This window comes from Myzus persicae, unplaced genomic scaffold, assembly GCF_001856785.1.
Source record: "Myzus persicae strain clone G006 unplaced genomic scaffold, MPER_G0061.0, whole genome shotgun sequence".
In the NCBI taxonomy this organism is placed as follows: domain Eukaryota; kingdom Metazoa; phylum Arthropoda; class Insecta; order Hemiptera; family Aphididae; genus Myzus; species Myzus persicae.
In genome coordinates, this window is record NW_019103978.1 from 745,001 (window position 1) to 766,901 (window position 21,901).

At 27.7% G+C, this 21,901-nt stretch overlaps 2 protein-coding genes across 5 annotated transcripts; one reads left to right on the plus strand and one right to left on the minus strand.

Moving 5' to 3' along the window:
* The first annotated feature begins 2,346 nt into the window (after positions 1-2,346).
* Positions 2,347-7,481, plus strand: LOC111037156. The gene is made up of 4 exons (XM_022319537.1): positions 2,347-2,454; positions 4,167-4,352; positions 6,141-6,247; positions 6,654-7,481. The coding sequence occupies exons 1-4, from the start codon at positions 2,364-2,366 to the stop codon at positions 6,771-6,773; spliced, it is 504 nt and encodes a 167-aa protein (XP_022175229.1). The 5' UTR covers positions 2,347-2,363; the 3' UTR covers positions 6,774-7,481.
* A 142-nt stretch (positions 7,482-7,623) lies between these two features.
* LOC111037132 (exportin-1) lies at positions 7,624-20,797 on the minus strand. Of its 4 annotated transcripts, none has more exons than XM_022319510.1 (20): positions 20,673-20,797; positions 18,427-18,544; positions 17,861-18,004; positions 17,378-17,659; positions 17,088-17,318; positions 16,904-17,023; positions 16,698-16,826; positions 16,481-16,636; positions 16,201-16,416; positions 15,838-16,080; positions 15,534-15,768; positions 12,328-12,491; positions 12,126-12,260; positions 11,961-12,065; positions 11,711-11,896; positions 11,385-11,633; positions 11,188-11,313; positions 10,217-10,343; positions 9,860-10,137; positions 7,624-8,182 (listed from the first exon to the last, which is right to left on the minus strand). In XM_022319510.1, the coding sequence occupies exons 3-20, from the start codon at positions 17,969-17,971 to the stop codon at positions 8,036-8,038; spliced, it is 3,240 nt and encodes a 1,079-aa protein (XP_022175202.1). In that variant the 5' UTR covers positions 17,972-18,004; positions 18,427-18,544; positions 20,673-20,797; the 3' UTR covers positions 7,624-8,035. The 4 variants fall into 4 exon arrangements, with proteins under 4 accessions (XP_022175202.1, XP_022175204.1, XP_022175203.1 ...); XM_022319512.1 differs by lacking the exon at positions 20,673-20,797 and adding an exon at positions 20,487-20,649 and having other exon boundaries at positions 8,036-8,182; XM_022319511.1 differs by lacking the exon at positions 20,673-20,797 and adding an exon at positions 20,342-20,470 and having other exon boundaries at positions 8,036-8,182.
* Between the last annotated feature and the right edge of the window lie 1,104 nt (positions 20,798-21,901).

Genomic DNA, 21,901 nt, shown 5'->3' on the forward strand with positions numbered 1-21,901 from the left:
AGTGATGCTTTTACTTCTTTTTTATTTATTGATCTTAGTCCCGGCAACTATGGCCATTTAAACATTTATAGTGGGTTACGGTTGGTTCGGAACACGTACATGTGTGGCTAGGATTTTTCACTAAAACCCGGGTAGTCACCCATTCAGAAACTAGTTACATCTTTAGTCACTTGCATTCATAACACGTTTTGTGACCGAGGACAACCACCACTCTACACCAAGCCACCTTATATAAGTTTGAGGCTTCAGGATTGGTGCAACTGCGTGAGAGTGTAAGAAGGGGTAATTTCAAAAAAGACCTACCCCACCCCCACTTATATACAATACAACAATGATGTATTTTTACATGATTACATAAACAAGAAACAATTTTAAATATTTTCGTATCATGATATTATGGTTTATGCATGGTTGCTACAGTTAATATCAACTAATAACACGATAGTTGCATTCATTATACTAGATAATAAAGACGAAAATGGGAAAAATGTAAATCGACATCCAGTCTGCAAAAAAAAAAAGGTGGCTACTCGATATTTGTCCTCTACCAGTTAAATCTATGAATCATAAATATTATGTTTTTGTTAACAAGTAACCATGACAACGAAAACATTAAGAAAATTCGGTCAGAAACAAAAACTCTGTATCCAGCCCAAAAACATATTTAAGTAAAAAAACTATTCAAAAAAATGTAGTAAAAATTATTGTTTTGGTAGGTAACAGAATACATTTTGCACAAAATATTATCCAAACATAATTTTGACGCTTTATATGTGTGATAATTTAAAAAAATTCTTTGTTATTAATATTTATTTCATTTAAATATAACTTTGATCAAAATTCGATGTTTTAGTTATATTTTATTTTGTAACGATTTCCTCCAATATTTACCAGTAATAGAAAATAGAGTAAGCTGTTGAGTGTTGGGTTGGTAACATTTTTTTTTATATATATAAAACCATACTTGAAATTTAGTTTTCTCTACATCTGATGATAATTTGAAATTTATTTCTTTACCCAATTTCGATATACCTAATCTTATCACTTTATTACATTCCTTGTTTATTTATTTGCGCTACATCGTCTTATTCAAATGTGCTTTGTTTCATATTATCAAAAATTATTTCCAGCTTATCTTTAATTTTTTTGTTATTTATTATACAGAGTGATTCATCAAGCACGCTTACCCCCTTATTTTTTTCTTTAATAATACAGTTATTCAAAATCTGATTTTTTTTTAATTTTTAAATATACCTACTAAAGACCATATTTTCAAATTCTTGAAATTTTTTGTACTGTAAAGAGAGGGGCCTATCCTAGGGGATACTAACTTCTGTTTTTCAAATGAGAACACCCCTACCCTATTAAACTATAAATTTTACAGTAGGTTATTTTTCTGAAATTTTTAACAAAATTCTTAACAGAAGTTTTTGAGTTTATTTAACTTTGTGTTCTAAGGATAAAATGTTTATAGTAATGAGTTTATATAAGATATGATGAATAACGACTGGAAAATTTTAGTCATTGAGATTAATCTGTTGGTATAAATAATTTGTAAAAATGGCCCAAGTATAATACATAGGTACTAGATCCAATTTTACTTCTATTTTATATTTATGTAAAATCAGTTTTAAGGACGATTAATTATTATCCTTAATACAAACATTTTAGTAACTAAGAAACTACTATTGTTTGAATTTCAAATGGGTATATCAAAATTTTCATACAATTATCCACTTATTAATTTACAGTAACAGAGGTTGGTTCTCATTTGAAAAAAAAAGTTTATATCACCACAGCAATCTCCTTAAGTAATACAAAAAAATTCGAAAGTTTGAAAATATGGTCTTTGAGTATATTTAAAAATACCAAAAATCAGAATTTAAATTAATTCATTATCAAAGGAAAAAATAGAGGTTAGCATTCTTGGTGAATCACTCTGTATATTCATTTTCGTCTATTTTTTCAGTATCAACACAAATATATTATCAATGGCATAGATCTATTATATCACTAATATAATATTATGAAAATAATGTTAATATAATTTCATCAATGTTAAGTACTATTTAATTTGTGTTTATATGAAAGAGAAGCAATTTTATACAACGTTCATTTAATACACATTTTTTCATAGAATTACCTCCATTTGCAAATTTTGTAAACATTTTACGATGCTTTTATAATAATTATTGTTGTGATCAGTTTATCAGAATTCAAATTTCAAATATCGGATGTAGGTAGGTATTTACTTATTGTGTAACCTTGACAACAATTAGTTTTAACGTAGATGTAACACATTTTTAAAAGAATACAACACTATTAGAATATTATCATACCTAGGTATTGATTCAAATTACAAAATGGAAGTTAACCCAGAAGAGGTAAAAAGGCACTTGGACATCTTGGGGTACACGAACATAGAACCCAGTCTGCTAAATGAGTTCATAAAAGGTAAATATTGGAAAATAATTTAAAGTTCAGAATTTTAATTTATCGCGCATTTGCGAGTTTAAACTATTTCGGTTCTTTGAAAAATTGATACCTACCTAATTACATTCCCCGTCTTAAATGCGCATATACGTATACATAAGGGTGGTAGGTACGTGCACAACAGGTACCTTTAAGTATATATTTTGATGCAAATGTTAATAAAATACAATATAGATAATCGTATTATTAAATAAATATTTTTCTATATTTTAATATTTATTATAGCCAGATCATTGAATCTGTTTTGGGTCATAGTCGACCTAATGTAGATACCTACATTTTGATTCTGCTCGTGTCTACATAAACTATTGTAAATCGTATGTAGGTAGTATCCGTTATTTCTTGCTTGAAAATAATACAATAATACATTATAATATTATATTAAACGTACCTAGGGTATTATACTTTTAATAGGTAATTCACATTCAAACTGTCATCGCATTAAACTTATTTGATCGAACCGTCGCTAAAACTATTATTATATAAAACCGCTGGGTAAAAAGAAGGCTGTCATTTCGCGCACCACTCAACCATTGGAGGCGCTTTAATATAACAACTTGCACACAGTGCCACCAACAATGAGCTATTGCACATTTGCACATACATTACAATATGGTACATCCGCAGTCCTAATGTATAAAATATTTATATTATATTATTATCATATCATGTTTAAGTAATTATTAATTATTTTACACATTGAACCCATGATATATTTTTTTATTTAAAGATTTTGGTTTCAACCCCCCACCCCGGTGTTAAAAAGTAAAAACGTACAGAGGCTAGTTACACTGATGGGTACATAAGTATTGCATAATATACCTAATAAGTAATAGTAAAATTACATTTTATTGGTATCCACAAATATTTACCATCGTCTTATGAAACATTTTCTCCGAGGTCATATATCATATTATACAACAAATGAATATAAAATAAAAATGTAAAATATGATGTGTTGTATAAAAGTAATATGAAATGTTAATACTGATCCAGTCTTACCAAAAAACGATAAAAGTAATTGCAAAAAAAATAACAAACCATGCATGACATTCATTAGTTACCTATAATTGTTCTCTATTGTTCACATCTGAAATTAATAATTATATGTAGGCACTGGTACTAGTGGTACCTACTACCTACTATCGTGATTCGTGGTACACTGGTACTCTAGTCATCGAGATTGATAAGAATTAAACTTTTAAATATTTTATATTACCTATATATTATTTGTAAATAATATATCTCGATGGCCAACTAAACTTAAAGAGAAATATACTTAATTTTTTTTTTTTTTTTTTTGGGGGGGGGGGATAAAATATACTAGATTCTGCATACAAACAATAATAATACCTAATTAAAAAGTATAAGACAACTTTTGGAGTCGCGGAGATTAACTACTGAGTAGGTGGTACAGAGGCAAGCCAGTATAAAGGATGGTTTTAGAGGTTTGACCCCCCCCCCCCCTACCTCGGGATTTTTTAAGTAGGTATAAATTTAGTAAGTTTATAATATATACGTATATTTAGTTCATGTATTAAAAATATTTTAACCCACCTAAAAATGTATCCTGAATACGTTTACAGAGGTAAAAGAAGGCAGGTACTTATATTATAGGTACTGGTTTATATTTTAACAATATATCATGCACAGTACATACGATGATATTTTAGATTTGAAAAAGATCATCGAATACGATCGAAAACACAACAACATCAGTGCACTATCTATGTCGCTTTACAAAGACTGGGAACAGAGTTACTCCGAGAGGATGAAAAGTAGTACCCCGATTAAAAACGCCGTCGAGCGTAATCGTACAGCGGACGGAGACGAACACGAAGATGAAGTCAACCTAATGAGTAAAAAAAAAACCTAATACACAATATTAAAATTGTATCTTTATTGGATCTGGGATTGTTGTTACTGGGCCGTGGAGGGGGGGGGCAAAAAGGAAGTGACCTATGGTTACGAATAGGTAATAACAACAGTACCTACCTATATAATATATAACTATATAAGACATCATCTAGGGGGAGGTCACTAAATTCGTCAATGATTTGTATGATTTAGCTTAGAATGTGATTCGTCGAAGTAGGTAAGTAGGTAATCATCGTTTTAATTAATATTTCTTTATTTCCAGCTATCAGCGGCGTTACAAATGCAACTCGTGTGACGTAGGTACCTAATAATATTATACTCGTACAAACAGTGGCATAAACATTAAACATAGTAAGGCTTAAATAGGCACTTGTTCTGAGATTTGAAAACAAATGTTCCTATATTACATGCTAAATCTATTATCATTCAGCAGTGGGCAGGTAGGTAGTTAGTAAGTAGAAAATTGGGAGCCTATGGGTATAGGTACTTAACTAGTTATTTATTATACATTAAATCATTCAATGCGTTATTATTCAATCAATTGTGCATATTTTTATTTGTTACTTTACTTTACCAAGAGGTTACATGCTACAGCATAAATATTTCGGTCATTAGATAAGACTAAAATGGTACTACCGTATGCCTGCCTTTAATCGTCACATACTCCTATAGTCCTATGTCCGTCATAATAACTTGGGAGGGGACAGGGTCTGGAATGATAAAAAACAAAACAAGTTTTTATACTTCGTACGTAAAATTGTTTTCAGTAACGGCTTTGCTTACTTCATTGAGAATCAAAATAAAATTGTACCTAGGAATAACTAGATAAGGGTTGCCGACGCAATGGGTTTCTTAGTTAAAGCAAAATAATCAGCATTTTTCTATACCTATAGGATATTTTTTATATAAGTAGCCATTAGGTACCATGCAAGATGTACCTACATCGTATATTCGCATATTAATAAAAAAAAATACATCTCATGCACTCAAATAATCAATTTTTAGTATCGATATTCAGAACGGAACAGGTAATAAAAAAAAACCTATATACCTACTGAGACGCAACTACGAAAGCAATAAACAATTTAGTTATTTCATTATACTACCTACATATTTTTTGTGTACAATTTAGGTGCCTACTATAAAATATTATAATATACGATGATATTTGAAATCGTGACATAAATATCTCGAAAGTTTAATGGCTGCCACTGCGAATACGAGTACATTATGATAGTCGCTGTAACTCGGTGTATCAAACATGCTATTTGTTTAAATTACATTTGTTCCAAGTAGATGGTACCTATTGAATATTGTTTGTTTTAAAGTGAGGAGAAAAATAAATGTTACAAAAAACCGACAAAGAATTTTCTATTAACTATACCTACGTAATAAAATGTTATTCAATCTATTTAAGTAATCCGAATCAACAGGTATACGTATAATATTATAAGATTTAATTGGAGTGAAGCTATAGATCTAACAAATAATAATATCTACGTCACATAAACTGACTAGTGTGGCCACTTTGTTTATTTTGTTTGTACTGAATATTTACTTAGTAAAATCAAAAAAAAATCAACAAATTAAGTAGCGTATAAGGTATGTTTAAGAGGTCATAGTTGTTATTGGTATATTCTTTTATATCTTTTTTTAAGAGTCAAAAATGTATCAAACTTAGGGTGGACACTTTACTATTCTTCAACAGTAAATTTAAGTATTTGTCTCTCTGAAATAATAGATTTGACTATTTTTTTTTTGTTTTTTAGCCAAACATAAAAGCCAAAATTGCGTCTCACAAACATCTTCAAAAATTATAGAAATGCATAATAAAACTCCCATGAATAAGAGCTCTAAATATGAATCAGAATCTATGGTAAACTTAAAAAAAATAAAATATTTTACAATTAAGTGATTAATTTTCAATAGCTTATAAAATTTAATTCAGAAAGTATTATTTGAATATTTGCAAAAATATAATAATATGTATAATAAACATCTGAACAACAATAAAATTATTGGTGTAAAAAATGTCATAATATTTAGATTATTTAATTAGATATTACATGCAAGTGAAACGCCCAAATTATTGTAAAATCAATACATATTTTACTTCACTCAACCTAGTAGTGTTTTTTATTTTACAAAAAGACTGTAATTTTAATAATATACAGCTTTCATTAGAAATAAAAATCATTTTATTATAAAAGTACATTTATCCGTACTTAAAAAAAAATTACTACTTAAATTTTTACATTTGACTATTAAAAATTAAATTATAGCAACCAAAATGTTATTTTTGTGGATGTACGGAAAATCAACCAAGATTGGAGGTGAAACACAGTTCGAATCCACTGCACACTTTACACCTCAGTCTAACATTTGGTATTCAACTTAAATAACAAAATGAGGCAATAAAGTAGTCAATTGTCATTAATGAGTCGATACAAGACTTGCTGTAGATAACACTAAAAACATGGAAATTATGTAAATTCAACACTTATGTTATGTACCAAATTTTGTATGATACATCAATTTATAAAATACAAATTAGAAGAGGTAATAGCATTAAAAGTAATACCTAATTACTAATTAGTAAATAGTTATAACTTAGAACCAGTATAGTAGTATGACCCCTAATAAGTGATGCAATACTTTTTAATGGTTAGGATGGAAAAAATAGTCAGATGTATAAGAAAGCTCAAAGATATATCATTTTGATGAACACAATACATAATATAATATATTATATTAATGAATACACAATTTGTCAAAAAGATGTCAGTTTAACTTTATTAAATGCGAATAAATCTAGAACCTAATCGGGAACAAATTACAGTGAACTTAACAGAATAATAGATAACAAAAAAAAATCTAATACTAATCTGCTAGATTAAGTTCTCCAACTCACTTCATATAAAAATAGTAAAGAAAAATTTGTACAATTATTTTTACAATTGGGTTTTTTTTTTAAATATAAAACTTGTTTAATTATTTAATTGTATAACTTTCTTTAACATACTACAAACTGTTTCCCAACCATACTTTGTAATAATTTAAACAAAAAAAAAAAAAAATGATTCACATGTTTTACTGAACTATTTACAATTACAAATATCAAACCATTAGATTTTTTTACGATTTTATTTTCCTGTTTATTAATCTTTGAACATAATATATAAATATATATATGTATAATATATACATATATATATAAATAAATATTTATGTTTAAATTATATAAAATACATATTAATAAATATATATAATTTTTTTTTTATTATTGTTTAGGTGTGTACAAAAAACTTACTAAGTAGTAGTTTCTCTAAATAAATAGAATAGGTGGGCTTAAAAATCCACGGCTGCAGCAGCTGTAGATACCAGAGTACGTCATAACTTAAACATATATTCTTAGCCAGTCAATTTTTCAGTTTTTAATATAAAACTTTCTTAACTTACAAAAACATTTTAGATTTTGTTTTTGAAATATACATAATATTATTCAATTATTAGCAAAAAAGACCGTTGATAAGGAATAAACGCCTAAGCATGCTATTAAAAAAAATGTATGTTCTGCTTTGATTGGATGGATTAAGAAGAATAAAATAATAACCCTATGTAACAAAACCAATGGATGTATATGTGATGCGATATTCATGTAATTTTAGTCCTGCATATCATCAGTGATTTCATGTGGGTTTAATATGCCAGGCACAGTCTTCTGTACTTCACGCTTTTCTTCTTGAGCTACCCTCAATGCTTGTTCTCTTTCTTCAAGGTATAAGTCAGATATATCTTCTCCGGTAAATTCCTAATAAAACATATTAAATTGTTTTGTCAATTATATTTATTAGAACTCTATGCTATATAGTTTAATTTATTATTAAATACAAATTTAGAAATATTAAATTATTGCACATTATTAAGCTTTAATGGTAATAAATTAAGTTATATTGTGCTTGAACAAGTAAATTCCCGTTAACTCAGTAATATACCTTGAGTTTACTCTACTCTAGTTAGTCTAGTTTGACTTTACTCTATCAATCTCTTGCTTATACTTAAACTTAATGTCACAATATGTACATCAACGAGAATTAATAATTTAACTTTTAAAATAGTATCTTAGATTGACTAATAAAAAAAACATAAGAATGAAATTTTAATTATTCGTTTAAGACTTAAGTTTTAGTATAGTAATTAATAAAATATGTAGCTTAATACAAAATTAACTTTCAAATATCACATTTCTAAAATAATCACAACAAAGATAAACAAAATAGATATTGGTATAAATCATTAATTAATTGAATACAAAATGTTGGTAAAACTTGATTATTAAACATAAAGATATAAAAATGTATTTAATGTAATATTAAAATGAGCAATAGTTATTATATTAGCTACAAAAGGCAACAGATAGTTTAATTTGGATAGTAATTAAAAACAGTGGCTTGGCGGGGTTTAGCTACTGCCAGTCGCGAAATGCGATTGGAAGTAACGGCCACAGCTACAGGCTCCTTATAGTAGTTAAAAACCTTGCCACACATACACGTGTTTGCTACCTACCGTAACAATCGTAAAAAAACAACCTACTGTACCAACCTTACCCCTACCATAGTTCATAACCTCTACAACAGTTAATAGCTCTAGTTGCCGGGCTAAGTTTAAGTTCAATTAAAAACAAAAATTATGATAAGAGGACACTACTCATAGATTTATATTTGCTGTTTTACAAACGTGCAAGACATAACAAATTTTCAAACACTAGTTTTGCTATTAATGTTAACCTATTATCAAATCTCCAGTTAAGTACAGGTAAGAACATTATCTGTGCTTAAGAGGACAAAATACTTGCATAACGTGTCATCTCTATCTTACCAACATATTATAATATCCCAAAATGTACATCCAAGATCCAAAAGTTCTAAATATTAGTGAAATGACTTATTATCAAACTTAAATGTATGAATATTATCAGTGTACTCTCGTAGGTTTTTAACTATATTTAAGCGAATTATGAACATTTATAATATTAATATTTTACATACTCATAAATAATAATTCACTTAAAAATAAAAATATCGTAAAACTAAAGAGAGAACACATGTTCTTACTTTTAAGTTTGACAATAGGTCAATTCAATCTAATATATTAGGAGCTAACAACACAAGACTGGAACTACTGGATGTATTTTATGGCATATTTTGGGTCAGTAAGACAAAGACATCATATGTCGTAACAATGATCTTTTAAGCATCGGCTTTTTATTCAATGTAAACTCTTAACAGCCTACAATTGAAACTTATGAATGAAAATTTGTTGTCATCCGTTTGTATTTCATAGACAACGAGCACACAGGTAGTATCAATAAACAAGCAAAAATTATGATTGTAATTCACTTGAACTAGAGTTATTAAAGATTAGTTACATAATATTATGTTATATAGGTTTTATAGAAAACTACTTAATATTGTTTTTAATCACTTACTCTGATCTGAACAAGGAAATCACGAAGATGGTCTTTAAAAGCTGTTAGGTCATGATTCAAATTAAACATGCCTTGTACAGTAAGAGCGATTTGTGGGTCAGCCAAATGAGGGAAAGCTGTCTTTAGCAATGACGCTACAAAATCACGAACATAGGCAACATTTTTATCTGTAACTTCGCCATCAGGAGGTGCACCTGGCGCACTTAATAAAACTTCAATTCTATCGCTCTCAACTAATTTGAACATGTATGATAAGATTTGTGCATGCATTAATAAACCTGTAAATTCAAATTTCAGATAAAATAAATGCATTTAGAAAATTTAACTCTTAGAAAAGTAATAATGAATAAATCTTACTTGCGGTATGAGATGTATCAGTGGCAACAGAAAAAACATGTTGTAAGATATCAGTAAAGTATGATACATAGAAACTCTGAGCTGCTTGTTTATGCTGTTGAACATTTTGCAATAATTTGTACAATATCTGAAAAAAATTAACATGTTATTCATTTATATATAATACACAATTTTCCTTTAAGTTTATACATCAACGATGCCTAAAAAGAATATAAAATATTCATCAATTTCTAGTAATATTTATCATTAATGTTATGTATATAATATTCATAACCTAATTAGAAAACTAATTGTTGTTAGAGTTTGGCTATTTGTTAAAGGGAAAATGTTACGTGACAACTCTGTTTATAAAGTTCTTACAAATGAAAAGAAAATTTTGAAATCTGACTACTCACAAGGCAAGTTTGTATACTGAAAATCAGAGAAGACACCTATAAAATATATGGGTTGATTTCACAGTTTATTCTGTTAAAAAATATCTAAAAATATACAAATATGAAATATTAATACATTTAGAAATACATTAATATTTAATGAGTTAGTGTCTTAGTTGACGGCAAATAGATTGACACAGCAGCGACGATTTTCAGAAGGTGCATTTCAAAACTAGCCACTGTGTGTTTCAACTTTTGGCTGAGCAAAGCGCCTCACCAAATTGTTTATCATAATTAAAATATAAAATATATGACCTCGGATGATAAATACAATATTAATAGATTAATGTGATATGGAAACTATGGAATATACTATTACAGTGTTGGATATTTACTAATTTAGGCCACTACTTGCTATAGTATCTGACAACAATTGTGCACTAATATTTAAATAAATTGAGAAATAAATATTTTAACAATCTTTGTGTATGTAAATCTACCCTAACTCCAAAACTTGGGTCAAAATAATTCCCAAACATCTTTAATTAAAACTTTTTAAATTATATTATACTAGTAGATTCTTCCTGGGCAACATACCAATAATCCAGTATCAGCAACATTACGCATGGTATGTTTAAAAGCCCAAAATATTGAATCCAAAACCAATTTAAATTGAGGGGCTGGTATGGACAGGAATGATACAAAGCAATGATTATTTATTGCCTGAAAAAGTTAAACAATCAATATGAAATTACAAAGTTAAAAAGTTATTACTGTGTAAATGTATTACTTACTTGTAAAAGGAGGTAGAAATTTGTTCTGTGTTCAGGGAATTGCTCAAAATCTTTATTTATCATTGTAAGTGTGGCCTCGAACACGGCATCTAAAATTTTAGATACTGCCGGTGTTATGTCAGATTGTAGTTTATCAATTATTGTTGCCATAGCACTAAGTACTTCTGGTTCTCTAGCAGATGGATGCATAGTCTTACTGTAATCGGCCAATACTGTTTCCAAAAGAGGAGGGATAAAATTTTCTAATACCTAAAAATAAAATATTGTAAAGTAACCGGCATAATCGACAGTTCACGAGCTGTTTTTTGTACAAGTAGTTAACATACCATTGCATTATCACTAGATCTAGAAATCCAATCTGATATCAAACGTAAAGTTTCTTTTTTAATAACTCTCATATTTTTAATCAATGGTTGTTTTGTAACACTATCTCCATTAGTAGCTATGGCGTCCGTGATATTTGCACTCATTACATTGTAAATATTCAACATATCCAAGTATATTCTTCCCAACTATAATATATATGTTAAAGTAAAAAAATTTTAAACATTCATATCAAAAAATAAATGCACTTACTTGGACAACATATTGATGTCCTAGAGATTTACATGCTCTAGCATTAGTTTTTAAAATATTACCCAATTGTTTGACAAACTCTGGTTCTTTTAATATCTCAACATCCTATAAAATATGACAACAAATAAATATAAGTTATTCATAAATTACAAATATTACAATTACTTTTGAAGCTTGACTGATACAATCATCCCAAATTAAATTTGGCAACATCATATATTTATCAATTAGTTGTTCTTGGATTTTAGAATTCACTTGAGCACTAATCATAATACCAACAGCTTCATAAAAGGTATGCACCTTGATATCAAATTATAAACATTAATAGGATAAGTCTGGTTAACAACAATTTATAATATTCAATTACTTGTTGTGGCTGTAAGTCACTTATTATTGTTGCCATTGAATTTAGAATTTCCTCAATAAATGGCATAGCTTCTCCAACCTGAACTTGAACAAAGTACCTTCTACATTTCATTGCTATTTTGATAAAAGTATCACATGCCATATCTTGAACACCATCATGAGTTTCTACAAAATAAAAATAATAAGTATAAGGCTCAATAGGAGAAGACAACTAAATAACATGTTAAATATGATTAAAATATATAATTAACTAATAATAGTCAGAATATGTAAAGGTTAACATTAATACACAGCATGATTTTTACTGTATTTTTATCTGGGAAGTATTGTTTACCAACTAGTTTTTATCACATTATCAATATAATTTTCTTTACCATATTACTATATTTTAAATAAATATTAAATAGACTAGTCATCAACGACACACTAGGTACTGATTCAGTGTTATATAATTTATATAAATCAAACCAGCTCAACTCCTACAACATTTAACTTAATATGATACATTTTAATCTCAAACTACTTAAATAACTATTGCAATAAATGCATCATTTAATTTAAAATGCTAAAATACTCAATCTAAAACATTTAAATCCCAAGTTCTCAGAAAGACTAATCAAAATCATTTTTTATAGTCAACAAATACACAATTTATCATCATAGAACATTTAAATTATAAGAAAAAATGTATCGCTCGTTTTCTAAGTTCAGGCTACAGATCATAGGTAAACAAGAACCTGATCAGCTGATCCACTGTTGCTTCTATATTGTTCTAAAATCTATCTTCACTGAATTAATAAAACTTAATTTTAAAACACTTTTAATTATTAATGTTCTCTGTACAATTTAGAGTAAATGCATCATTGGTTCCTTAGATTTATATCTTCACATATTTGTTCAGGTTATCATTCATAATCATATGCAAATAGTGTGTGAGAAAACATAAATTAATATGCACACAACAAAAAACAATAATTTAAACAAAATTACTCATATTCTCAGAAAGACTAATCAACATCATATTGTATAATCACATTAAGCTGTTTATCCTCATTGAAATTAAAAAAATTAAATTTAATAATGGTGTATTGATATATTATAATTATAAAATTACAGGTAAAATGCATCATTGGTTCCTTAGATTTATATCTTCACATAATTGTTCAGGTTATCATTCATAATCATGTGCAAATAGTGTGAGAGAAAACATAAATAAAATTCACACAACAAAAAACAATAATTTTCGAGTATTCTCAGAAAGACTAATCAACATTCATATTGTATAATCACGCAGTGATATTTTTCATCATTGAACTATCAATACTAAATTCAGTAACACTCAATTACAATAGTTTGCTGTAAAATGAAGAGGGCGCTTTCCATACATTCGTTATCTCTGTCTTACACACAAAATGTTGCGATTGTGTGTGTGTAAGGAGACAACAAATGTATGGATAGCATCCTCTTAAGGGTAAATGCATTAATGGTTCCTTAGATTCTTATCTTAATATATTTTACTCAGTTTATCATTTATAATCATCTGCATACAAGTTCAAGTTAGGTTTGAATGAACCATGAACAAATAAATATATATTATGACTATGATGTACTAGTATGTAGTAACATATGATCCCGTGATGAATTACATCAACTACCCACTATAGTAAGTCAGAAACATACCTCATTGATTTTAGTTAAAACTTAAAATGTTTAAAAATGAATTTTTCAGAAAAATAAAATTTTTATTTCATACTTATGAATCAAAATTAGCATGGCATTTTATCATCACAAATTCAATTATTTTAACAGTTTGCAGTACTTATAACAATATTTGTTATTAGTAGTAATTAACTTACAAATAAAAACACAAAATAGCAAATGAGCATAAGTACCAGTATTGGACATAATAATATTACTTCAGTAGTTTAAGTAAAATAACTATAATATATTATAAAAAACTATTATAGATTTCTTTATATTCATGCTTATTTGCTATATTATATTGTTAATTGTAACAGTGATTATATTTTTTAATTTAAAAAAATCTATGATACTATTATAAAATGTTTATAACATCACTTTTATTTAACCTTAATTACTGATCTTATATACAAAGGAATAATATTTTTCATTTACCACGTCTACAATTAGTACTCATTCAGGTTAGATTATTCCGAAATTAGAAAAATAAGAAAGAAACGATAAACTTTGGTAAAAAAAATCCCTGTATTTACTTAAATTCATTGAATGTTTTAAATAAATATAATCTCAGACAAATATAATATTTATTTCATACTTATAAATCAACATTAGCATGGCATTGTCATCACTGATTTAACATTTTCATTACGACTGCAGACATTTTATAACATTTTAAATAAATAATTACATCTATTACTTTATTATAAAGCTAACAAATAGATTATATGTTGTTTATATTTCCATACATGTCTAAGCCTGGAAAACATAGAGGCAACCATGTGCATAGTAACTTCAAATTATAAAAACACTATAAATAATTAAAAAGTGTGTCTACTCGCCAATGTATAACATAGCAAAAACTGTTTTTCACGGATTATAGAACTACTCAGTCGGTAGTCCTAATAGACTCCAAATGTTTACAAAATATAGAAGATAATATTTTCTGTATTGCAGCCTTTTTATTTGTTTGATATCATTGATAAGAAGTCATAATATTAAAAAATCTGATATTTTTAAATTTTCCAAACTTAAAGAACTTTGGAAATTTGAAAACTGATCTTAACAAAAAAAAAAAATAGAAATTCTCCTACATTTATGGTGAAATTTTGGTTTCTCAGTTATAACTGTAGTCTTCTCAGTTCTTTCCTGTGCCGAAACAGATTTTGCTGATTTATATTTATAAGACGGATACATCACATGATTTGGTGATGTAAGATAATCTCAGAAATATATTATTTTAATTTCATAATACAATTATTATTGTAAATCAAAATTAGCATGGCATTTGTCATCACTGATCCAACATCAACAATTAAAACGGAACTTTTAAATGAAAGTCCCATAAAATTAATTTACAAAAATGAATAGTAAAAATCATTTACATCTAAAAATATTTCTATTAATTAATTATTAAGTTTTAAAAATTATGAATTTAATTAAAAATTATTTTTTTATTATTATTATAAGGTCACCAACTATTTAAAAAGATTTAAATTATTTACTTACCATGCATGAATTCAAATAATTTGTTGACAACTGTTTTCAAAAATTTCCAATGGGCACGTAAAAATCTGGGATACTGTCCAACCACATACATAATGTTTGATGCAATAATTGCCTTATTATCTTTGCCTTTTTTTTGTTCACATAGTCCTAATAAATCTTTAATAGCTGTGACTAAAAATCTTTTTTCATCTTCTTCATGCATTGCTCCAGAAATACTACCAATCGCCCAACATAGCTAAATAAAGTAAGTAATAAAATAAATGTAACAGAAGAATGTGAATGTATAATGAATTAATATATTTACAGTGTTTAAATTTTTCCAAGACCACTCATTTCCATTGACTTGATTATGCAACTTTTCAGTCATAATTCGTTCGGTGTCTACACAGTCCAAATGAGTTAAATAAACTAGTGTTTCTCTCATACTTTTGTACAAACTAATGGCATCTGTATCTTTCATAAACTCCCTAACTACTTCTCCATTTTCATTTTCAACAACTAACACTTCTTCTGGTTTAGCCATACGACTTATCATTATATACCGCATCTATGAACCAATACAAAAATACGTACATTTATTATAATATATACCTAACTTATTAACTTTTTACCTAAAAAAAATATTTAAGTAATTTAGGTTAGCTTGAATAAAATAGTAAAAACTAACTTGAGATATAACTGGAGCATAAAATTGACGTCTAGGTGAAATGGTGTTACCATCCGGCCTGCTAGTTGGAGAAAGTGAGAAAAGACCAACTATTTGCAGTTGTCCAAATGGATTTTCCCTATACAAACTAGCAGCCAAACCATTCCAATATTCTAAACAAATCTTGAATATTTCGATTTCTTCAACTTCCGAAATCATAACCAAATAATGGAGTGCCTAAAATGCACAATTATTAGATTAAATAAAATTATTATATTAATTAATTAAGTTCATAAATTACTTTTAATAAATCTTCATTTGAACCATTTTTTTCTACTAAAAGAGCATGATCTTTAAGAAATGTACACAAAAATAATGCCAAATTCTGAATAAAATTTTGTTCCTGGTCTTGACCTGTAGCATACGCTTCTTTAATATTCGTATGAATGGGTAACATCTAAAAACAACAATAGATAAGGACACAGTAACACAAAACATAAATATAAATAATAGTTTACCTGAACAAGTTGTGCCATAGTTTTTGAGAAAAGACCTGCAAACGCAGCATCATAATTCGGTACAGTTACAGCAGCAACCTCAGTCAAACATTGCAATGTGATATTACGAAACATGGGCACATTGAAGAACTAAATAATTGTATGAAACAATTTAAATAAAAACATTAATTACAGAAAATATTTAATAGTATTTAATATAAAATTACTTTAAAAATCAATGTATCAATCAAATCAGTTTCAAATATATAACCAAGTGGTATCCAGTTAAGGAATCTAAGGAGTGTATCTAATGTTGCATTTACTAAAGCCACGTTTTGTGAAGAGCCCTGAAAAAAATAATATATTATATTAATTTGAATATCAAATTTAAACTATTATAATTTCACTTACAAGAACAAATTGACAAAGTTCAAAAATTTGTGCAAACTCGGAACACATAGTATCTTTTAAGTGTTTAGCTTTCATTTGAGTCATATTTCCAGCAGAAAAATCAAATACTTCTTCACTAAGCAATTTTAATATAACCATGTTGTTTTGACATAAACTTTCATTAGTCCTGCTAGCTCCTACAATTTCACCAACAAATGATTCCCAGTTTTTCGGCCACTCACGTTTCAATACCTTAAATATTTAAGTATAGTTAGATATTAACACAACATAAGTTTTAAAAATAAACCAACCTGCACAAGAATAATGTTTAGTTTGTTTAAATACGTTTTTTCTCTTTCCATTGTTGCAGGATCTGAAGATGTTTTTATGATAAGTGCAACAATATACTTCTTAATGCCTTCACATTGATTTCTAGGTAATACTTTCCATCTGGTCTTAATTAATTGTTCCAATATTTGTAAAGCAAAGTATTTTGTTTGCTGATTGTTTGAAAATTCAAGTATAGTATCTACTCTTGTCCATGCATCGGGATGCTCCTTCAATGTAGTTAATACTTCTTGGGCAGCTCGTTGCTAAAATAATGATATTTATTATAAATAACTAATAAGCTAAGCCACACTTAGTCTTATTTAGAATTTGGAACTTTTCAAAATGTCTGATGTGTAAACCGACATAATTAAATTTAAAAATATTTACTAAATAAAAACTTTTGATGTATAAGAAAATTATTATTATCTGTTAGTAGATTTAAGATTATAACAAAAGGAACTTACTTGATCACCAGTACCAGTATACATACATCCCACAATGTTTTCTAAAAGTGTAATATCAAGTTTTTGGGAAAAATCCAAAAGCTTGGACACTTGTTCTGTCATCGTAGCCATATTTTTTTTCTTTTTAAAGACTTAAGTATTCAGCTAAAAAAAAAATATATCACTTAGTTATTGAATAATTAATAATTGTTCATATTGTGATTATTATGCCCTTATACAAATTAAATAGAAAGAAGAGGTACTTATTGTGTGTTCTTTAAAAATATATGGATACATATAATAATCAATAATATTTATCATTCATTCGATAAAACTCACAGCCAAAAATCTACTTTTTAAATACTTCTAGTTATACCTATGAAACCATCAATCGTAAACACATATTTATAAATTTGTCCATGGGAGCAAATAAAAACTTACGAGTGGTGTTATTATGTTTATTTTGAGGAAAAGCAAAAGATAAACTTCCTAGTGTTACCAATTCATTAAATAAGAGCTTCCTAGTCTTAACTAATAATTGTATCTTAACACATAATCATATCATAATTTAATTAAATAAAACTTACTCAAAAACAGACAGACGACAAGTATACGCAACAGTAACCCTGGGCTAAGACCTAGTCACTGTTCCATTCACTCAGAAGACATTCACACACACAAACAAAACAAATCTTGTGTTACAACCTGAAACAAAAACAAAAAAACATTTATATTTATAGCAATTATCAGATAAGCCATTTTAATTAGAAATGCACTGTAAAACGCTGAAATAATGTAATACAGTGTTGTGATACCACACATTACATATCACTGTAATAATATTATACCAGAAAAATAAATAACTACACATTTAAAAAAGTACTCAAGTGAACTCCTATCTAATGAGTTACTTGCTTCAGGCTCAAATAAAATTACTTAATGTCACAAAAACGTCAAATATATTTACAGATGATAAGGTACCTAGTACCTACATACAACTAAAGTAAAATTTGTACTACCTACTCATGGCAAACTATATAAATGATTAATTTAAATATAAAATGTGTTAGGTAAATTGTAGATATTATCTAAATAAATTAAAATTAAATGTATCTATATTGGATCACATAATATCTTAGGATTTTAAAAACCCAAATATAGTACCTACCTAGATAAATTAATAAATAATAAATTAACTGACTTTTGTTTGATCATATTTAAAACATATTCAATTAGTTCATAAATATTGAATAATTAAACAATAGGTAGAGTCGTAGAGATCTTCCAATGCAAATACTAGTCACACATTTTTACTTATCACTATACATATAATAATAAAATGAGATAAAAATCAAATTAAAAAAAATTTTTTTTTAGGATTTTGTACATTGTTATAAAAAACATTTACTTTTACATCTATAAAAGTGAACAATAGACTCTGAAGAATTTAGTCCATCAAAAATAGAAAATACTAGATAAAGTATATTAAATAAAATATCTACCACCAAAACAATTGATCAAAATATACAATTTTTTACCATTCAGATATAAAATTAAAAACTATTTTGAACATAAGTTAAACCTAATATTTATTTAATGATTTATGATACAATATTAATACATTATTAATTATACAGATATATTATAGCCAATGTACCTAATGAAGTGTTTTGGCATATCTATATACTTATATAATGAAATTATATACAATTTAATTTTATTGTTTCATAACATAATATCCTCTAAAACGTGAACATACTGGAGACTCGAGAGGCAAAAACAAAATTATCATAATCTTTCACTAGGGACAACAATATGTCTAACATCACCATAATACTGATTTTTCCTTAGAATTAGTATTTGCAAAATCATGTTTTTAAAGGATATTGTCAAAATACAGGTCAATGGATCAACTACAAAGAAGCAATAGGTTTCACTTGATATTTTCCATTAATACAATTCCAATCTGAGATTAATTAATACTCAACACATTTTCAAAAAGAGTAAACAGGGCCAATGACTACAAAGATCAGGAAAACCTGAAGTTACCTAAATTAGGTAGGTATCTCTATGTACATCAAACAAAAATACAAATATAAACATAAATACTAAATGATGTACCTAGATATAGAAAATAATTAATAAGTTAAATGAAACAACAAATTTAATTAAGTTGATAATGCATAATAAACAAATTAAAGAAAAGCATCGTACATAGTGAAAAAACATTCATTATTATTCATATGGAATTTAATGTATAATAACTTAGGTACTAAATACACTGAAATAAACAGAACTAATTCAAAACCCGATGCATTTGCTGACTACACGGAACTTTTCAAACAACTCACCGCATTGTAATACAATTGAATTCAATAAATTTTATAATATTAATAAAACAGTTGGTCGAAATCACAAAAAATAGCATTTAGTTAGATACCAAAGATTATATTGGCAGATTATTCGTAAAAAAATGTGATCATGACACACAGACATGCTTACGATTTATAACAGAACCTGGCAGTTGGGCTACATGAACGATAAGTACAATGTCAATGTACTGCGAAGTGGAAAACGTTAAGAACCGCGAGGTTTTCAGAAACATAGATGTTGTTTACGTTCAAATGAGGAAAACACTTTCAGTTACTTTTATCAGCTTCCCGCGTCCGACCAAACCACACATTATGTGAAAAACAAACAATAGACGGACGAGTTCGAAGCAGCGCATTGGATTTCGGCAGAACGTTTGACGTGACCCAACATCAATACGTAAATTTACATTTAAATCTACTGCTATAGCACAAACATTAAATAGTAAAAATTATGCACTTACTACATGTATTGGCTCCTTACTGAAAAACTAAAGAAAAATAAAGTACGCAGATGATTTATGTATGATTACGGTTAAGGAATATTTTTATTAAGATGGCGTCGCCGAAACCAAAACACATATGTTCACTGGAAAAAGGTATACACCGCTACCACGGTCTAACCGGATCACGACCACCGTGGAAATATGGTATTGGGTTTCAGTGATAACGATTTTTTTTTTGTATGAATATTACACAGATAATAATATTTTGTTATACAATCATGTTCATGACATTGTTATTTGTTAGTTTGTTACGTCATACTCATATGCCGGGTTACCGGATATACTTGTCTATTATAAATTAAAATATTATATTATATTATATTTTACATGTTCATCGTCCATGGTTGTACATTTAATCTATTCTGTGATTGTACACTTGTACGCGTTGAACATAATATTATGATAATAATTATCGTATGGTAATTACTAATTATAATAAAAAAAAATTAGATATCAGCATCATTGCGTCAATATTTAATAACATATTATTATAAAGCAGGTTATTTTCATTTTGATATCACCTACATTATGTTTCACATAAGAAAAACATACATAATATGCTATTCTGCAAAAAATATATTGTATACTAATATTGAAAAAAACCCTTTACGTAGGTACTAACGAACTAACGAGTAACGAGCATATAGGTGAAACTAGACCATTTTCACTATATAGGTGTCTCTAACAGGCCAAGGCATATATAAAATATTATAAAATACTGTCCTCCATACAATAAAAAATCCTTTGTCCGTTTTGCGACGATTGAATTCCAAGAATACCAAGTTTGAATAATTTATTACTCAGTATAGCCGTATATATAACAATATAGTATATAAAAATCTCGTGTCACGGTGTTTGTGGTCGCACTCTTCCGAAACGGCTAGACCGATTTTAATGTAATTTTTTTTGTATATTTGGTAGGTTTGATACTAAGTCGTAAAATATTTTTAACCCTCCTACCCCCCCCCCCCCACCAGCACATCACCCATCATTTTTTAATCGCGATTTTAGTATTTTTGTATAAGTCACTCGGTCGGCGGGTACACTGTACCTCACTACACAAGACACAACTTATAAATAGGTATAGGACACACGACGCGAGTCCTGGCCCCACTGCGTTTCACAAGTTTCAATAGTTTCATTATCTACGGGGCTTTCCGTCAAAACAATCACTTTTACACGTGTGT